This window comes from Saccopteryx bilineata, chromosome 2 (genome assembly GCF_036850765.1).
Source record: "Saccopteryx bilineata isolate mSacBil1 chromosome 2, mSacBil1_pri_phased_curated, whole genome shotgun sequence".
NCBI classification, from domain to species: domain Eukaryota; kingdom Metazoa; phylum Chordata; class Mammalia; order Chiroptera; family Emballonuridae; genus Saccopteryx; species Saccopteryx bilineata.
In genome coordinates, this window is record NC_089491.1 from 289,349,221 (window position 1) to 289,366,504 (window position 17,284).

Sequence of the window (17,284 nt, forward strand, 5' to 3'; positions counted from 1 at the left end):
CATATAATATCTATTCAAGTGCCACTTCCTCAGTAAGGCCTTTCCTGATCACCCTACCTTAAAATAGCTTGTTCTGTTCCTTTAGCCTACATTAATTTTCTTCAGAGCACTTGTAATTACATGGCATACTATTTTATTTTTGTTTCTCAATACTTGTTTTCCCAATGTAAGTTCCTTGATGTGTGGCCATTTGTCCTGTTCACCATTGTATCTCTAGTACAGTACCTAGAACACTGCCTGGGACATAGTAGGAGTTAAAAAAATATTGGTGAAAGTTTGAATGGATGGCAGAGAAAGGACCAAGATGAAACTAAATAATGCACACACACACTCAGGAAAAAGACTGACACATCTCGAAGGTTCTTGCATTTGAAGACTTTTATTTTAAGGGTAAATAATTTTAGCATACCTCAAGAATCTGTATATTTACCCTTGTAATGATAACTGTGAGTCATGAGTAAAGGGTTAAATTCTACTCAATGAAACCTGCAAACATAGATAACTTAGAAATAGATGTTATTGTATAAATCACCATTATATTCTGTTTTGGACTTTTAGTAATGATAGTGCAGAAACTGTATTTTTTCATTTTTGTATTTCAGGTTTCTAACATAGTGCCAGAGATATAGCAGATGTTTAAGAAATAATTTTACTGAAAATATTATTCCATATAAACATTCTTCTTAATTAAGATTGTGAATTGCACATTATAAAATTTAAATCCAAGTTGTAATTGCTTTTAGAGAGTATGTAAACTTTACTTATTAATGTGTTTTCATTTGTATTTTTAGACGTATCCTTCAATCACTAAAAATTAACTAATAATTATCTACATAAGCTCATGATTTAATACTAGTATAATTTATGGTATGTATATATGTATGTATTTATTTACTTATTTATTTTAAGATGAGGGGAGGAGAGATAGTGAGGCAGACTCCTGCATGCCCTCTGACCGGGATCCACCCAGCAACCCTGTCTATGGCCTATGCTCCAATCAACTGAGTTAATTTTAGTGCCTGAGGCTGATGTGTTCAGACCAACCGAGCTATCCTCAGTGCCTGGGGCCATGCTAAAACCAATGGAGCCACTGGCTGCGGGAGGGGAAGAGGCTAGAGAAGAGGGGATAAGGGGGGACAGAGAGAGAAACAGATGGTTGCTTTTGTGTGCCCTCACTAGGAATCGGACTGTGATGTCCATAAGCTGGGCCATCGCTCTATCCACTGAGCCACCAACCATGGCCTATGGTCATATTTTAATCTAGTTCTATTTTTTCAGATGAATGCAGTCTTTTCATATAGATTGTGTGGAAATATAAAAAAAACCCTAGCCCTAGATGACCAAGCTAGTTATTATGGAAACAACAGTTACTGGTCTTCTAAAGGCCTTGCTTGTTGGGTTTAAGTCCCAGCTCCACTGTTTGTTAATTGTTTTGGCTTTAAGGACAGGATGTCACTTAACTTCTCTGAAACAGTTTCTTCATTTGTTAAATGAGCTTACTAACTTAAATTACAGGTTGTTTCAGAATTTATTCATTCAGTAAACAAATTTTATGTATCTCACAGTTTTGCTTGATACCCATGAGTCTTAGGATAGATAAAAGAATCCTTTTTCTTATGAAGCTTATCATTATGCTAGGGAGATTAGGACATACATTAAAACAATAATAATACACAGCAAGCTAGAACATGTCAAGTGTTCTAAACAGTCAAGGAAATAAGTGATTATTTTTAAATGAGAACATCCGGAAAGACTTTGTGGAAGAAATGACATTTATAATGGATGTTGAAAGAATGAAAGACATTGTAATAGAAGGTGGCAGATGAGCAGAGATTTTAATTTTAGTTGGCCACAGTAGGGGATGGGGCATAGGAGGAGGGAGTGGGTTATGAAGGAGAGAAGTGATATATTCACCTAGGGCCCTGGTCGGCAAACTGGCTCACGGCCCACATGCAGCTCTTTGGCCCCTTGACTGTGGCCCTTTCACAAAATACCACGTGCGGGCACTACCTCGATAGGGAATGTACCTACCTATATAGTTTACATTTAAAAAATTTGGCTCTCAAAAGAAATTTCAATTGTTGTACTGTTGATATTTGGCTCTGTTGACTAATGAGTTTGCCGACCACTGACTGACCTAGGGTAAAGGAGAGTATTATTAGATTATAAGAATGAAAATATAGCTTGAGATCAATTCTTAGAGTTCAGGTAAGAAGTGTAAGTAAAACACATTTCTTGGTTGGAAGGAACACATCAATATATATGGTGTATATGTTGAAAGTTGTTCTTTCTGTAGGGAAAACCATAGCCATTTGTATGGGGAATTTTTCTTTTATTTCCAAGATGAACATGGTGGAATTATCATCATCATTAAATAAGACATAAGAATAAATAAACTTCATTCTTTTTATGTACATGAATCACTAAAGGCTTTTAAAATGCAGGGACAAGTTGAAGTTTTTCTTCTTTCATAAATACAGATTAAGTTTTTGTGAGACACCTGGAGTGGTTTTTTTGTGTGTGGTTTATGCGTTGTGTTGTGCATTATGTTCTCTCACCTCAGAGCCCTTCTTTGTTTGATCTTTGTGTTTGTATGAGGAGAGGCAGGGTAGAAATAGTTAAAACCAGCTGTCTACCCTTATTTATCTCCCAGCGGGTGCTTAAAAGATAACAGTGTTGAGAGAGAAACACAGCAGTAGTAATGCATGTACAAGCACGATTCTTTTTTCATACATTCACATCAAAAAACAGTGTGCATAATTGCTGCAGTTTCTCAAAGGGACACGACCTCATACTTAGTAATCTGTCGGAAATCTACATAATTCATATATTTACTTTCATGAAGATGAAAAATTACCTGTTTAGATTTTTTAAACTTCTCTTATAGAATCCTAATAACCTTAAGTTGATATAGTAACAGTATACTTGTTCCTTTGCAGTCTATTCTTCACATAACAGCTAGAGTAGCCCTTTGAAATTATTAATCTGGTCATGTCACTTCTGTGCAAAAAAACCTTCCATTGGCTTCATACATCAGAGTAAAAGCATAAGTTTTGACAAAGTACTACAAAGTCTTACCTGATCTGTCCCTGGGTATCTTTGTGTCACTTTACCTCTCTTTTATCCTAATCATAGTGGCCTTGGCCTTCCCCTTTTCCTGGAGCACACCAGGCTTTTACTTTTCCCCTCACTTGGAGCTTTTTTCAGATATTCATGATTCATTCTCTGTTTCCTTAAGGAAATGCAAAATGATCTATGAATGTCATATCCTGAGAGGTCTTGACCACCCTACCTAAAATAACACTTAACATCATTCTTTATATTCTCACCCTACATTTTCTTTCTTCAGAAATTTATCACTATCTGACATTATACAGAATAGAAGTTTCCTAAGACTGGTATTTTTATCTGTTATTCATTACTGAATCCCTAGCTCTTAGATTGGTGTCATGTATAGTAAGGCCCTAATAAATATTTGTCAAATTAATGAAAAAAAATAAGTTTCCTCAAGTGAAAGGAAAAAGAAACTGATATATACTAAATACTCATAGACGGTCAAACATTGTTTTAATCATATATTATATACACACACACACACACACATACACACATATATATTTTTTTGGTGACAGAGACAGAGAGAGGGGCAGACAGACAGGAAGGGAGAGAGATGAGAAGCATCAATTTTTCGTTGCAGCACCTTAGTTGTTCATTGATTGCTTTCTTATATGTGCCTTGATGGGGGGTGCAATAGCAGAGCGAGTGACCCCTTGCTCAAGCCAGCAACCATGCGATCATGCCTATGATCCTGTGCTCAACCCAGATGAGCCCGTGCTCAAGCTGGCAACCTGGGGGTTTCGAACCTGAGTCCTCTGCATCTCAGTCCGATGCTCTATCCACTGTGCCACCGCCTGGTCAGGCTGTTTTAGTCATTTAATATATGTTGTTCACATTTAGTCATCTTAACAAACTTTTGAGAATAAATATTATTCCTTGTTATTGACCCACAGTATCCCTACATATTGACCAACAAGGAAACTGAGACTTCGAAAAATAAATAATTTGCCCTATTATAGCTATGACTTGAAATCTGGTTTTTCGTATCTGACTCCAAAGTAAAGGCTTTCTTTACCCTATATTTTTTAATTATTAAATGTACTGTATACTATAGAGAATACAAAGTTTAATAATAAATGATTATTTAAATTAAGTAAGTGTATAAAGCAACATCATGGCCCCTTTTCAGGATACATAGGAGAAGCAATCAGTAAGTACATAGTAACTAAATGGAGCAACTAAGTGTAATAAAGAGTTGATACTTCTCTTTCTCTTTCCCTCATTCTCTCCCTTCTTCTCCCAAATCAATGGAAAAAATAAATAAATAAATAAATAAATAAATGTATAAGGTAGTCCATATAAAAATCAAATGAATGGTACTGATACAATTATTTGGGAAAATTGAGAAATTGTTAGCCAAATTGAAATGTTTGGCACATGGTAGGCTCAAAATGAAACATTGATTCGATGAATTTATGAACAAATGAGGGTTGGGCTCTTAAATAATAAGTAGATTTTGAATTGTTGGAAAGAAGGAGCAAGGCCATTTTACATACAGGGGACAACATAAGCAAATGTGAAACAAAAACTTGTTAAAAGGATAATAAAACTCATCAGGGTAAAAATGAAAATGTTTAGGGGTACTGTGAGATAAGTTTGGGAAAAGTGAGTTGGAGAGCAGACTGTAGAGAACTTGAATTGGGAGACTTAAGTGTTTGATGTTTATAGAGAGCTAAAGAATAATAGTGATACTGAACATTTGGGCATATGGGCAATAGAATGTAGTGGTTAAGAGTGTTGACTTTGAAGCACACTTAGTTAAAATCCTGGCTTTGTCCTATACTAGCTTATTAACCTGTCTGTACTCTAGTTTCTTCATTGATCAAATGGTAGTAATAGGTTTTTTTGGTCCTTTTTTTGTCTTTTTTTTTTTAATTTGTAATAATAGTTTTTAACTCACAGAGCCATTGTGAGGATTAAATGAATTATTGTATGTAAAGATGCAGAGAACAACACTTACCACATCATAAACATTTTATAAGTGTTAACTGTTGTCGTTTATATTACTTTTTAATTTGTACATTGCCATTATGTATACTATTTCCTTTAATTTTCACAGCAATTCTGTGAGGTAGATATTAATATATCTAGTTTAATGATGGACAAAACAAAGCTGAGGTTGAGTTATGCCAGTAATTCTTAGCTTGACAGAACTGATGTTATGATTCTAAACTATTTTACCTTGATTCCATGTACTCTAAGAAAGCAGGGGAACAATGGACTAATATGCTAATAGTCAAAATTTTAGGAAAACTATTCTGGTGCAATTCTGTGGAGTGAAATGAAGATGGGAAAGGACTTGGAAGCAAGTTTAGCAAGTCTCTTGAGGTTTAATTTCCTATGCTGGGTTTATATTACTGAGAATTAAGAGAAAGGACAATAAAGGAGACATTATGAATATTCCAACTAACCAATTAATTGATCTTCTTTCAGCTGTATTTAAACTTGAAGCAGACAGAAGTATATGGCCCTTGATAAGAATCTATCGGGGTGGCTTTCTTCTGATTGAATTCCTTTTCCTGCTGGGCATCAACACATATGGTTGGAGACAGGCTGGAGTAAATCATGTGCTCATCTTTGAACTTAATCCAAGAAGCAATTTGTCTCATCAGCATCTCTTTGAGGTAATCAAAGTAAGATAGAGAGTCCTACAAATATAGTAGTTTGCATTAGCTATACAGGTGGTTTAGTGGGTACTGAAATCCATCTTCTACTTGAAGAGGACTGTGATTTAATAACTAAATGTTTTTCATACTTTTGTTTTATTAAAGAGATTCTGAGTAATGGTAAAAATAAAAATAACATTTTTTTTCCCCTCTTTTTGTCTTTTCCATCCCTTACCAGATTGCTGGATTCCTTGGGATATTGTGGTGCCTGAGCCTTCTGGCATGCTTCTTTGCTCCAGTTACTATCATCCCCACATATGTGTACCCGCTTGTCCTTTATGGATTTATGTTTTTTTTTCTTATCAACCCCACTAAAACTTTCTATTATAAATCCCGGTTTTGGCTGCTTAAACTGCTGGTAAGTCCAGAATTTTTATATTGGTCATTGGCTTCCCCCAGGATGAACCCTGAGTCTCTGTATTGTACAGTTCCAGAGGCAGGGTTCACACTGTAATCTATGGGAGTGGTACCCCAGCTCCAGGGACACAGAATGCAATGTGACTGGTACACCTGATGTACATACAGTATGTTATGCAGTGCAGCATCTTTGCCAAAGCATGTGTGTATTTTTTCCTCCGAATATGGAGAATGAAGTGTCCAGATATTGAAATGATTTTGCAAATTGATAATTAATTCATGATCAATTTAGTTACTTTATTATATAGATTACTTAAGTTTCCTTTATGAAAAAAGTGGTAATATTGTTATTTTTCTGTTAAATTGATATAGGTAGTCTATCATTTTTATTTTTATGAAAAACTAGTTCTCTAAAAGCAATAAAAATATCTTGTCAGATCACCAAGTTTATTTTGAGAAGTTGTCGTTGACTCTTTGTTTATAATAAATTTTATTTCTTCTTCCACTTTATTTGTTTCTTAATGATCTCAAAATCATGCAGTCTCAGTATTAGAATATATAGTATAGTATTAGGATATGCAAAAATGGTAGCCATGTTTGTTTGGTTGGGTTTTTTGGTAATAGTGTTAAGGTAGCTCTGGGAAGGACTTCTGCTTGCTCCTAAATTAAGCCAGCTCTATACTGAAAATCAGTTGGGAATGCTTTCGTATAATTATCTCTTAGGTTATGAATTACAACCAACAAAAGAACAAAGATTAGAGATTAAACTGACCCATCTCTACACGAATTTTCAGAATTTCCATAATTATTGCCTCACTTCTGTTTCAACTTATAACACATACTCCCTTAAAGATAAATATTTGAGCCATTTTTATCTCTTGAAATCTACATTAAAATCATTTTTAGTTAGTATAACATTATTAGATTACCTTTCTTATTTTGAGGTCATTTGTCACTTTATTACTGTATTTGTGGAGTTTTAAAACTTATTTGCATTAAAAAATGTATTATTTTATGGTTATAAAGAAATAACTTTAAGATTATAAACACCTGCTATTTCCTGCCTCAATTATTTTGAAATCTATTTAGTTATTTTGAAATGAGGTTTGAAAGACTTAGAAAACTCAGGTGTTAATATGTATCATTGTAATAACAAATTAATACAGTTGTGTACATTGTGTGCTAAGTGAGCATTTCCCTAGTGCATTATTTTTGTTTAAAGAGTAAGCTATGATTCATGCATGACCAGTTACTCTTATTAGCAGAATGATTCCCCATTAAATAGACATTTATCTGTGCATCTGCTATGTGCTAATAAATGAGGACTTGTTGATGGAATAGATTGGTAATGGTGATATAAGAAGAAATAATAGAATAATAAAATGTACTATCAGGCCCTGGACGGTTGGCTCAGTGGTAGAGCGTCGGCCTGGCGTGTAGAAGTCCCGGGTTCGATTCCCGGCCAGGGCACACAGGAGAAGCGCCCATCTGCTTCTCCACCCCTCCCCCTCTCCTTCCTCTCTGTCTGTCTCTTCCCCTCCCGCAGCCAAGGCTCCATTGGAGCAAAGATGGCCCGGGCGCTGGGGATGGCTCCTTGGCCTCTGCCCCAGGCTCTAGAGTGGCTCTAGTCGCGGTGGAGCAACGCCCCGGAGGGGCAGAGCATCGCCCCTGGTGGGCTTGCTGGGTGGATCCCAGTTGGGCGCATGCAGGAGTCTGTCTGACTGTCTCTCCCCGTTTCCAGCTTCAGAAAAATACAAAAAAAAAAAAAGTACTATCAAAAGCAGTAAAATACAGAGGAAAACATTGTGGTTTGTTATGTTTGTAATAATAATTGTAAACAGGAAAATATTATTTATAGATCATTTTAATATTAGTTAACCTGTTAATTTACTTGAATTCAAATCTCATTGAGAAGCCTGACCAGGCAGTGGCGCAGTGGATAGAGCGACGGACTGGGATGCAGAGGACCCAGATTCGAGACCCCGAGGTTGCCAGCTTGAGCGCAGGCTCATCTGTTTTGAGCAAAAAGCTCACCAGCTTGGACCCAAGGTCGCTGGCTCGAGCAAGGGGTCACTCGGTCTGCTGAAGGCCCGCGGTCAAGGCACATATGAGAAAGCAATCAATGAACAACTAAGGTGTCGTAACAAAAAACCGAAAAACCGATGATTGATGCTTCTCATCTCTCTCTGTCCCTATCTATCCCTCTTTCTGACTCTCTCTCTGTTCCTGTAAAAAATAAAATAAAATTTAAAAATCTCATTAAGAAAACTTACCCTTAGACTTATTTCTAGTAAATTTACATTACTGTTTCCACCCTAGTTATGTTTCTCTGATATAGCTCTTTTTAAAGCCTCATCATGAAGTAAAATATTTCCTTTCTTTACTTCTTCAGTTTTTAGTGGGAAAAGAACATAAGTCACTTGGCCATAGTGGTAGGCACCATTTATATCCATATTTAACTTTGAATCGATGGAATTGATACATGCTACTTTCCTCCCCCCAAATAGCTAAAAAGAAATGATAGGAAATTGATTTATTTTGATATTAATGTTATATATCAAATTAGCACAGTTTTGTTTTTTGGGGTTTTTTTTTACATTTATTAGGTTATACATACATCCTCTCTCCAGATCTGTATTTGCACTACTTGGAAATCCAATTAGGAAGCATAAACTGACTCAGATTTGCTGAACAAAAATATCTTATTCTTATAGAAGACTACTTAGTTTTTAAATTAGACTACTTAGCTATATTGGGAATCGATTTTTTCAGTATTTTCTTTAGTTATATAGTAAAATTTTTATACATGTCTCTACTATAAAGAATATATTAGATACATGTTCTAATTTAATACTGCACTGTTCTGGACATCCTTTTAACAAACCATGAGGTTGAAGATGCTGTTAATCCACATTTTATAAATGAGGGAATCTAGATTCAGAGAGGTTAACTGAGGTCACACAGTAAGTAATGGAGATGGGGGATGAACGAGCAGTCTGGCTCCATAATCTGTGTTCTTAAACACTACCATTTCACAGCTAGACCTGGTAGTCACTTTATCTAAGGTGCTTAACTTTGGTTGAGTGGATCAAACTAATGGAATATAAAAATCAAATTTGGAAAGAATGTGAATTTTCACAAACCTCTAAAAAGTAGCAATTAAAAATTGATCTCCTTAACCATTAACTATTAATTTAGAAGATGATGTTAGCATATATGCTTTATGATAACTAATTAGTGGCTTTTTTTGGTGTGTGTGTGTGTGTGTACATGGGTAAAAGACCAAATATCCGAAATTATCTCTAGCTTTCTTAATACTGTTACTCAGTGAATCATTAAAATTTTAATCAGAATCACAAGGTAGAAGTTGAAGGATCTTAGAACAAGAAAAGAAGAATTCTTACTCAAAAAGGGGAATTTAGATAAATCAAAGATATTTTTGACTATGTGTAAATGTCAGGGAGTTAAGTAGGGTCTATTTTCCTTCCTTCCTCCCTTCCTTCCTTCCATCCTTCTTTTTTCCCTTCCTTCCTCCTTCCGTCCCTCCGTCCCTCCCTCTCTCCCTCTTCTTCTTTTCCAAGTGAGGGGGGGGGAGATAGACATGAGGGATCATGCGCTTGACTGGGATTCACCCAGTGACCCCTTCCACCACCACCTCCCCGTAGGGCCGATCCTCTGCCCATCTGGAGCCCATGCTTACAACTGAGCTATTTTTAGCACCTGAGGCAGAGGCTTCACAGCCATCCTCAGCATCCAGGCCAGTGTACTTGAACCAATCAAGCCATGGCTGTAGGGGTGGGGGTAAGAAGCAGATGGTCGTTTCTCCTGTGTACCCTGAGCGGGAATCGAACCTGGGACATCCATTTGCCTGACCAATGCTTTACCACTGAGCCAACCACCCATGGCCAGATCTATTTATTTTCTACCCCCACCTCACCCTTTTCTCTGACTGAGCTACTTGCTCCCTTTTTCTATTTCCAGTGTATCTTGTATGTATAGCTATAATAGCACTTACTGCACAGTATACTCATTATTTCTTTAGGTAGTTATTTGCCCAACCAGACTGTGGGTCTTTGAGAGTAGATACTGTTTTTCATTTACCTCTGTAATCCCACAATGCCTGATATAGAGTAAATACTTATTAAATCTTTGTTAGATGCATGAATGACTATAATTATATTCTTTCCTTCTTTAGTTGTATTATACCAACATTTATTACTCCCTACTTTCCTTCCTTTATTCACCTTTTCTCTTATGTCCCTCCTGGCTTTGAGGCTGAGTTTGGCAAATTGTGAGAGTGAAGGTGTGTCTCATGTCAGGGATAAATAAAAAATTTGTCCTAGGCTACTAGTTTCACAAAATGTGATCCTTTGCTGTCATGGCCTAAATTATCCTCTTGTTTCTGTCTCTGCATCTTTTAGTCTATTCTATACCCTAGAGTTTCTTGAAACACTAGATGAACTTGTACCAGAACCTCTTCATGCATAAGTGGCTAACATCTCAAACCCTAACTGCTCACCCCTCCCCAAATATTTGCTGTATCTGGAGCTTGTGGTTGCAGAAAATATAGCTTTTCTCTTTGATTTACTATACAACTTACTGAAAGAGTGGATGATCAAGAGACCGAGTCATGGATTCAAAACTGATGTATTTTATCAGCTCCAGAACATAATGTCTCAGAGTCTGAATTGTGTCCTGCAGACACCTTGTCTGACTTCCAAAGTCCCGAGCAATACCTACAACAGGTAGTTGACACCCAGGATTCATACATAAGATAGCCATTTAGCTCCCTGAAATAATAAAGGGAAATATTTAAAGAATAGAAAAAACCAGCGAACTCTGAGAAGAAAGAGCCATAGTCCCCTAGACAGAATATATTTACTAAATGAAGATAGCTAGATGGCAAAAGAGCTACAGATTTATTTTCTCAAAACTACTACTTAGACTTTGTTTTAGGAGTTTGTTTTCACCTGTCCTATATAGAAAGGGTCTGACAGGGTAAGGATTAAAGTTGTCTGCATTCTATCTGCACCTCACTCAAGGCCTCTCAAGACATTCTGTACATTTTGAGGCTATTTCTGGTGATCTCATTAGTATCTAATCCTACCTCTCTGCAATGTCAGGATTTCTCTTTGCAGTGGTAAACAGGTTTCCACAGAAGAGGTCAGGATGAGTTTGTTGTAGGTCATCTGTAAAATGGGGATATGAGTGCTACCTAGCTTATAGAATTGTTAGAGTGAATGGATTGTAAGAAGAACACACAGCATGAATTAGTACTCAATATATTTAACCTGAATTCATTTATCATTGTTTTCAGAACAGTAGGGTTGTGAGCTGATTTTTGAGGCATAATTTCAAGACAAATACAATCTTCACCAGGGCATTAGTGAAATGAAAGTGACTTTGGTTAAAGAAGGCATACTTCAAATGACGAGATGAGCCATCCTTCCCTTCCTATCAATACTTTGTAGGCAGAGGAGACCTTTGTATTCATTTCACAAAGCTCCCATCCCAGCTAAGATGGGAGAACATTCCAGAAATTATCATAACACGTGGGCCTCCACAAAATTTACCTTAAAGACCAATGTCAGACATTCTATCAATATTTCTACCTTCTGCCACTCTCTGCTTTCAACTCTTCACACTTCTCTGCTATTTTCTAACTGTAGCTATTTCTTCCTTATCCCACCCCCTTTATTTTCATTCTCAGGTATGCTTTCAACTTATTTCCTTCATTACTAATTCTCAACCTAGTCACTGTTGCCAGTTCCCTGTGTTATTGGTTCATTGGTTTCCATTTTATCAGCTAAAGTAATCATGCTGCATGGTCAGACATGAATTAGAGAAATTTAATATGAATTTTCTTGTTTCTCTGTGTTCCGATTCTTTTTTCTTTCTCCCAGTTCCGAGTATTTACAGCCCCCTTCCATAAAGTAGGCTTTGCTGATTTCTGGCTGGCCGATCAGCTGAACAGCCTGTCAGTGATACTGATGGACCTGGAATATATGATCTGCTTCTACAGTTTTGAGCTCAAATGGGATGAGAGTGGGGGCCTGTTGCCAAATAATTCAGAAGGTAGGGTATGAATGTGCACCCACACTTCTACACTGCCAGTATAAACCAAGACATATTGGGATTGATAATGGAGACATTTAAGATCATGGGGAAAACTCATCCAATAATATAAATTTGATTAAATGTACTTGGCACTCTTTTAGCAATTTCTTTATCTGATATAATTTGGCTCTTAAATTATGATTTTAGCCATTTATTTGCCAAGAGATTTACAACTTACACTTAAAGAATTCTAAAACTTAAAAAAAATAGTTGTAGTGCATGGTAGTTATCTCACAGATGCTTTAGTGCCATCAGTTGCCATCACATTAATGCTTTTTAATGATTAAAAGTACTGATTACTCACAATTAGATCAAGTGCTCTGAGAAAGTCTGTGAATGTTTTAACCTACTGGGAACCTTGTTACTCTTATGACTCTTTTCCCCACTCTTAGTTTGTACCAGGAGTTCACATTGTTAAGGAATTTTGCCTTAATGATAAAGACCAAATTCACACAGCTTATGTAACATCTGATTAACAAAAGTTCATGAAGCCAGTGCCAGCACGTTTTCATTGCTTGCCAGCAGATGACAACTGTATTATAGGTTGGTCACACTATAATACATTCCCAGAATTTGAAGGAAAATTGATTTATCAACTCCATTCTTCTCATTTAAAAATAAAATACAAACTTTGTTCTTCATTTAAAATAAAAAGAAAGGAGTATATAATAGGTGCATGAATGAACAGCCTTCAGTAAATATAGTATAATGGTTTGGAGTTCATGAAATTGACTCAAGTCACCACTGACTGATATTTGTAGGTTGTCCAGATGTTTCAAATACAGAGCTAATTTTTTTTCTCTTTGACTAATTTACTCATCTTCTAATTGTATTATGGTTTTACCACACCGAAGAAAGTGACTCCAAAAGAGAGTTAGAAATCTAAGATGGCGGATTCTCCCACTAGTCCTTCCTTTGCATTTCACCCTCTTTCCTTGGCTTATTTACCACTAAAAAGTTTGAGAATAAAAGAGTTGCAAATAAGAAAGTGATTCTGAAACCCAGGCTCCTAGCTTTTATGGACTTGCAAGAGGTTATAATATATGACTAAATGGTGTGAACAAGTTATTTTATTTTTAATTGTAATTTTTTCTTTGAAATCTTCACAGAACCAGGAATTTGCCACAAATATACATATGGTGTGCGGGCCATTGTTCAGTGCATTCCTGCGTGGCTTCGCTTCATCCAGTGCCTGCGCCGATACCGAGACACAAAAAGGGCCTTTCCTCATTTAGTAAATGCTGGGAAATACTCTACAACTTTCTTCATGGTGACGTTTGCAGCCCTTTACAGCACTCACAAAGGTATCCTGTGATTGACTCAGAAGAGATTTTTCAAAACCCAGGTTTTCAGTTCTTGAATCTTACATACTGTTTCTTACGTACTGCATACTTTCTCAGTTGTCGGGTTCATTTTTCCCACCAAAGATCCTGTCCCCTCAGCTATACTAATTTGTTCTTGAACACAATTTTAGTCTCATTCAAATATTAACTAACAAGTACCATTAAAAAGAATCAAGTAGATTCTTCTTATCCAGAATAGGAGTTGTGATAACATTTGAAATCCTGAGTATGTTTAATGGGCTCAATCTGTGGACACTTTGGGTTTTCATTTGGGTTTTTAGACCTGATCATTAATGAGGTTGGGAAATGCTAGGTGAAAAGAGCCCCTCTGGCAATCATGCATATTTTTAATCGCTTTCCTTCACCAAGTTGTAAGGAGTGTTTCCAGCCCATTTAACTGCAAATTGAGTTCTCTGATCTCTCTAGGTTCTTATCTCCATGGCAACCAGTTATTACTTGAGACTGCTCTTCTGTTGGGAGGAGAAAAAAGCTTTTAGTTCTGAACCACACGCAGTCATGGCTTTTGAATTTTTAACCTTTTTCGAAGAACTGCCTATCAAAGATTTTGCTTGCTTTTACTAAAATGCATTCCTTCTTTGTATATTTAAATCAATAACAGCCCACACCTTAGAGCCTGCATGCTTTCATTTGTGGGTGGTAAAGAAATGTTACTAATTGAAATCATTACAGTTCTTTTTAAATACTTTGGTAAAAATTTTTCAGTGATTTTTTAAAAAATCAAGACTGTATTTTAGGAGCCTTAGTGTACTAGAACTACTGCTTATCTAAATTGTGTCTAATGGTCATGAAAGATTAGAGCAGTGTTTTTTGGTTTGGGGTGGTTGTTTTTTTTGTAAGGCTTGTGATCTGGTCCCCAGAATACATACTATACTTTTTTACAGTAGGTTCTGTGATTATAGTAATGTTGATAATGCAGCCAATAATCTTATCACTATGTAGGTACTTGTTAGATGATAATTTAAGTACCTCATTGAACAAAACTCATCCTCAAAGCTGTCGTAATTTTAACTCTTGATGAGAAATTATGTTAATCAGTATAGGCATGCATCCTGATTTGGTTATTACTAGTGAGTGTTACTAGAGAATTTGTAAACGAGGAAACTGATTTGATACTTGGTACCATATGACTCAAAAACCCTTTACATTGCTGCCATTCTGGATAAAAATAAGTACTATTTTTTGGTTGGATTTTTAGGGCATATCTTCAACTATACTGATACCATATAGTAAGAAGCTGAAAATTTAAATTCCTCATATCTGTAAACACTACAAATCTAAGCAGTGGTTTGGATAGTATTGTGGTCTTTAGACATTTTTTGCTCATCTACCCCTTCAAAGAATCTTTTAAAACTATATTTTTATTTTATTATTTATACTATCATTCAAACTCTATTACTTCTTGGACATTTTTTAGTTTACATCTGAAATTTTTCATCCTTAGTTTAAATAATAAAAAAAACATAGTTTCTAGTGTATTTTAAATGTTCACATTTTAAAATAAAACTGCTAAATGTTTCTGTTAAATGTATCCAGGTAATCTAAATATAAAAGAATACTCACTATAATTTATTTTTTAAATAAAGCAATTTTTAAATAAATTTTTATTAATTTTAATGGGGTGACATCAATAAATCAGGGTACATATATTCAAAGAAAACATGTCCAGGTTATCTTGTCATTCAATTATGTTGCATACCCATCACCCAGAGTCAGATTGTCCTCCGTCACCTTCATTTTCTTTGTGCCCCTCCCCCTCTCCCTCCCCCCCCTAACCACCACACTTTTGTTTATGTCTCAGTCTCGTTTTTATGTCCCACCAATGTGTGGAATCCTGCAGTTCTTGTTTTTTTCTGATTTACTTATTTCACTCCGTATAATGTTATCAATATCCCACCATTTTGTTGTAAGTGATCCGATGTCATCATTTCTTATGGCTGAATAGTATACCATGGTGTATATGTGCCACATCTTCTTTATCCAGTCTTCTTTTTTTTTTTTTTTTTACAGTGATTAAAGCCTTTAAGCAAACTCTTGGCCAATACAGCAAGAATCCATAAGAGAGTATAAAGCAATTTTTAATAGTTAGAAATTTTACATCTGTTTCCCACTGAACTTTATTTTAATGTAACATTTTTGTTTTAATGCATTTTGTCTGAGCCATATATATGTAAATTAGATTATTAATTTCCTATTTTTGGAAGGTGCTATGAGATAAAATATTTCTTCGTTGTATTTATCATTACCCTGATTATTATCTATAGTTGATCAAAATTATAGATGTATGACAAACTTTAATAATTATTGCATATAAACATCTCTTAATGAGATAAGTTTATATTATTTCTTACTATTGCATTTTTCAGTTTTTATACGTAAATCCTAAAAAACTGTTAACATAGCTGTGTACATGAAAATGGAATTTTTGTTGTTGCAATGTCGCTCAATTTTGGGGGGACAAATCCTGAGTTCTCTAACCAAAAAGTTACATAGTAGTCTATCATCAAAAATCATTTTTAGTGACTTACCAAGATTTTTTATTGAAAATAAACAATAAAACAAAGAATTGAACATAAGCTGAATAAAAAAGGATTTCTTAACTAGTCACTAGAATCATTCACTATTTCTGGACAATATACCAAAAGGCTTGAGTAGGGTCAATCATATGATAATTAGATAATTTTAGAGGCTCCTTGTTTAGCTAGACATGCTCAAGAAACAAGAAAATCAACATATTGTTAATTTCAGTAATGTTTGCCAATGCAGTATTTTTGGATGAAATGCTTTTACCACATTCTTTAAATATATTTTGAAAAACGTTTTGGATCTGCAGGTTTTATGCATCCAATTTATAGAAAATATATGCCATATACCCTAATTAGAAAACCAGTTAACCATATCAAAAAGTTTGACTTGAATTAACATATACCTCACTTCTTAATTCTAAGGTAGGTAGGTAGCTGACTGGGTAGATGGTTGCATAGAGAGAGAGCAAGCATCATTCATTATTATTGAGAATATTCTGTGAAGCAGCCTGTGCTAGGCACTAAAAATAGAGCAAGAAACAAAACATGATTATTGCCCATAAGAAATTATAATCTATTAGGAGAAATAGTCAATTAAAAAAGGATTAATTAGTTGCACAACAATGTGACTGTACTTAAAACTTATGAACTATATACAATAGAAATGGTTAAGATGGTAAATTTTATGTGTTTATTTTACCATGATAATTTTTAAAAAGACATTAAAATACAGGGTAGAGAAATAAGCTAGGTACCAGAACAACCTACATATAGCACAAGTCTCTAACCTCTAGGTCTCAGGATGTGAGAGATGGAAGTGTTACTGTATCCTACTTCTGTTGTCTTTGACCTGTGGGGCTTTTTTTTTTTTTTTAACCTCTTCCCCAGACAAAGCCACACCTTTCAAATGTAAATAATGATAGCTATTCTGTTTAACTTCACAATTTGTAAGGATTAAGGTAGTGCACATGAAATCACCTTATGCAGTCTAACTTGGCTGCCTAATTGGAATTTATCATTAAATGAAATACAATTCTCTTTGCTGTATAGAGTGGGTGTATGTGTGTCTTTCTTTATGGAAAATCTTTTTAAGCACTCTGATGGCGAGCTGTGTGGAATAAGTATCAATTAGGAATGTGTT

The 17,284-nt window shown here is 35.4% G+C and overlaps 1 protein-coding gene across 1 annotated transcript in view; it reads left to right on the forward strand.

The window, feature by feature from the left end:
- The window catches only part of XPR1 (xenotropic and polytropic retrovirus receptor 1), a 156,903-nt gene that overhangs the window by 113,950 nt on the left and 25,669 nt on the right, over positions 1–17,284 (forward strand). The window contains exons 8-11 of the mRNA XM_066261279.1: positions 5,551–5,741; positions 5,962–6,141; positions 12,044–12,215; positions 13,367–13,561. Of these exons, the coding sequence (XP_066117376.1) occupies positions 5,551–5,741; positions 5,962–6,141; positions 12,044–12,215; positions 13,367–13,561 (738 nt within the window). The remainder of the gene's footprint in view (positions 1–5,550; positions 5,742–5,961; positions 6,142–12,043; positions 12,216–13,366; positions 13,562–17,284) is intronic.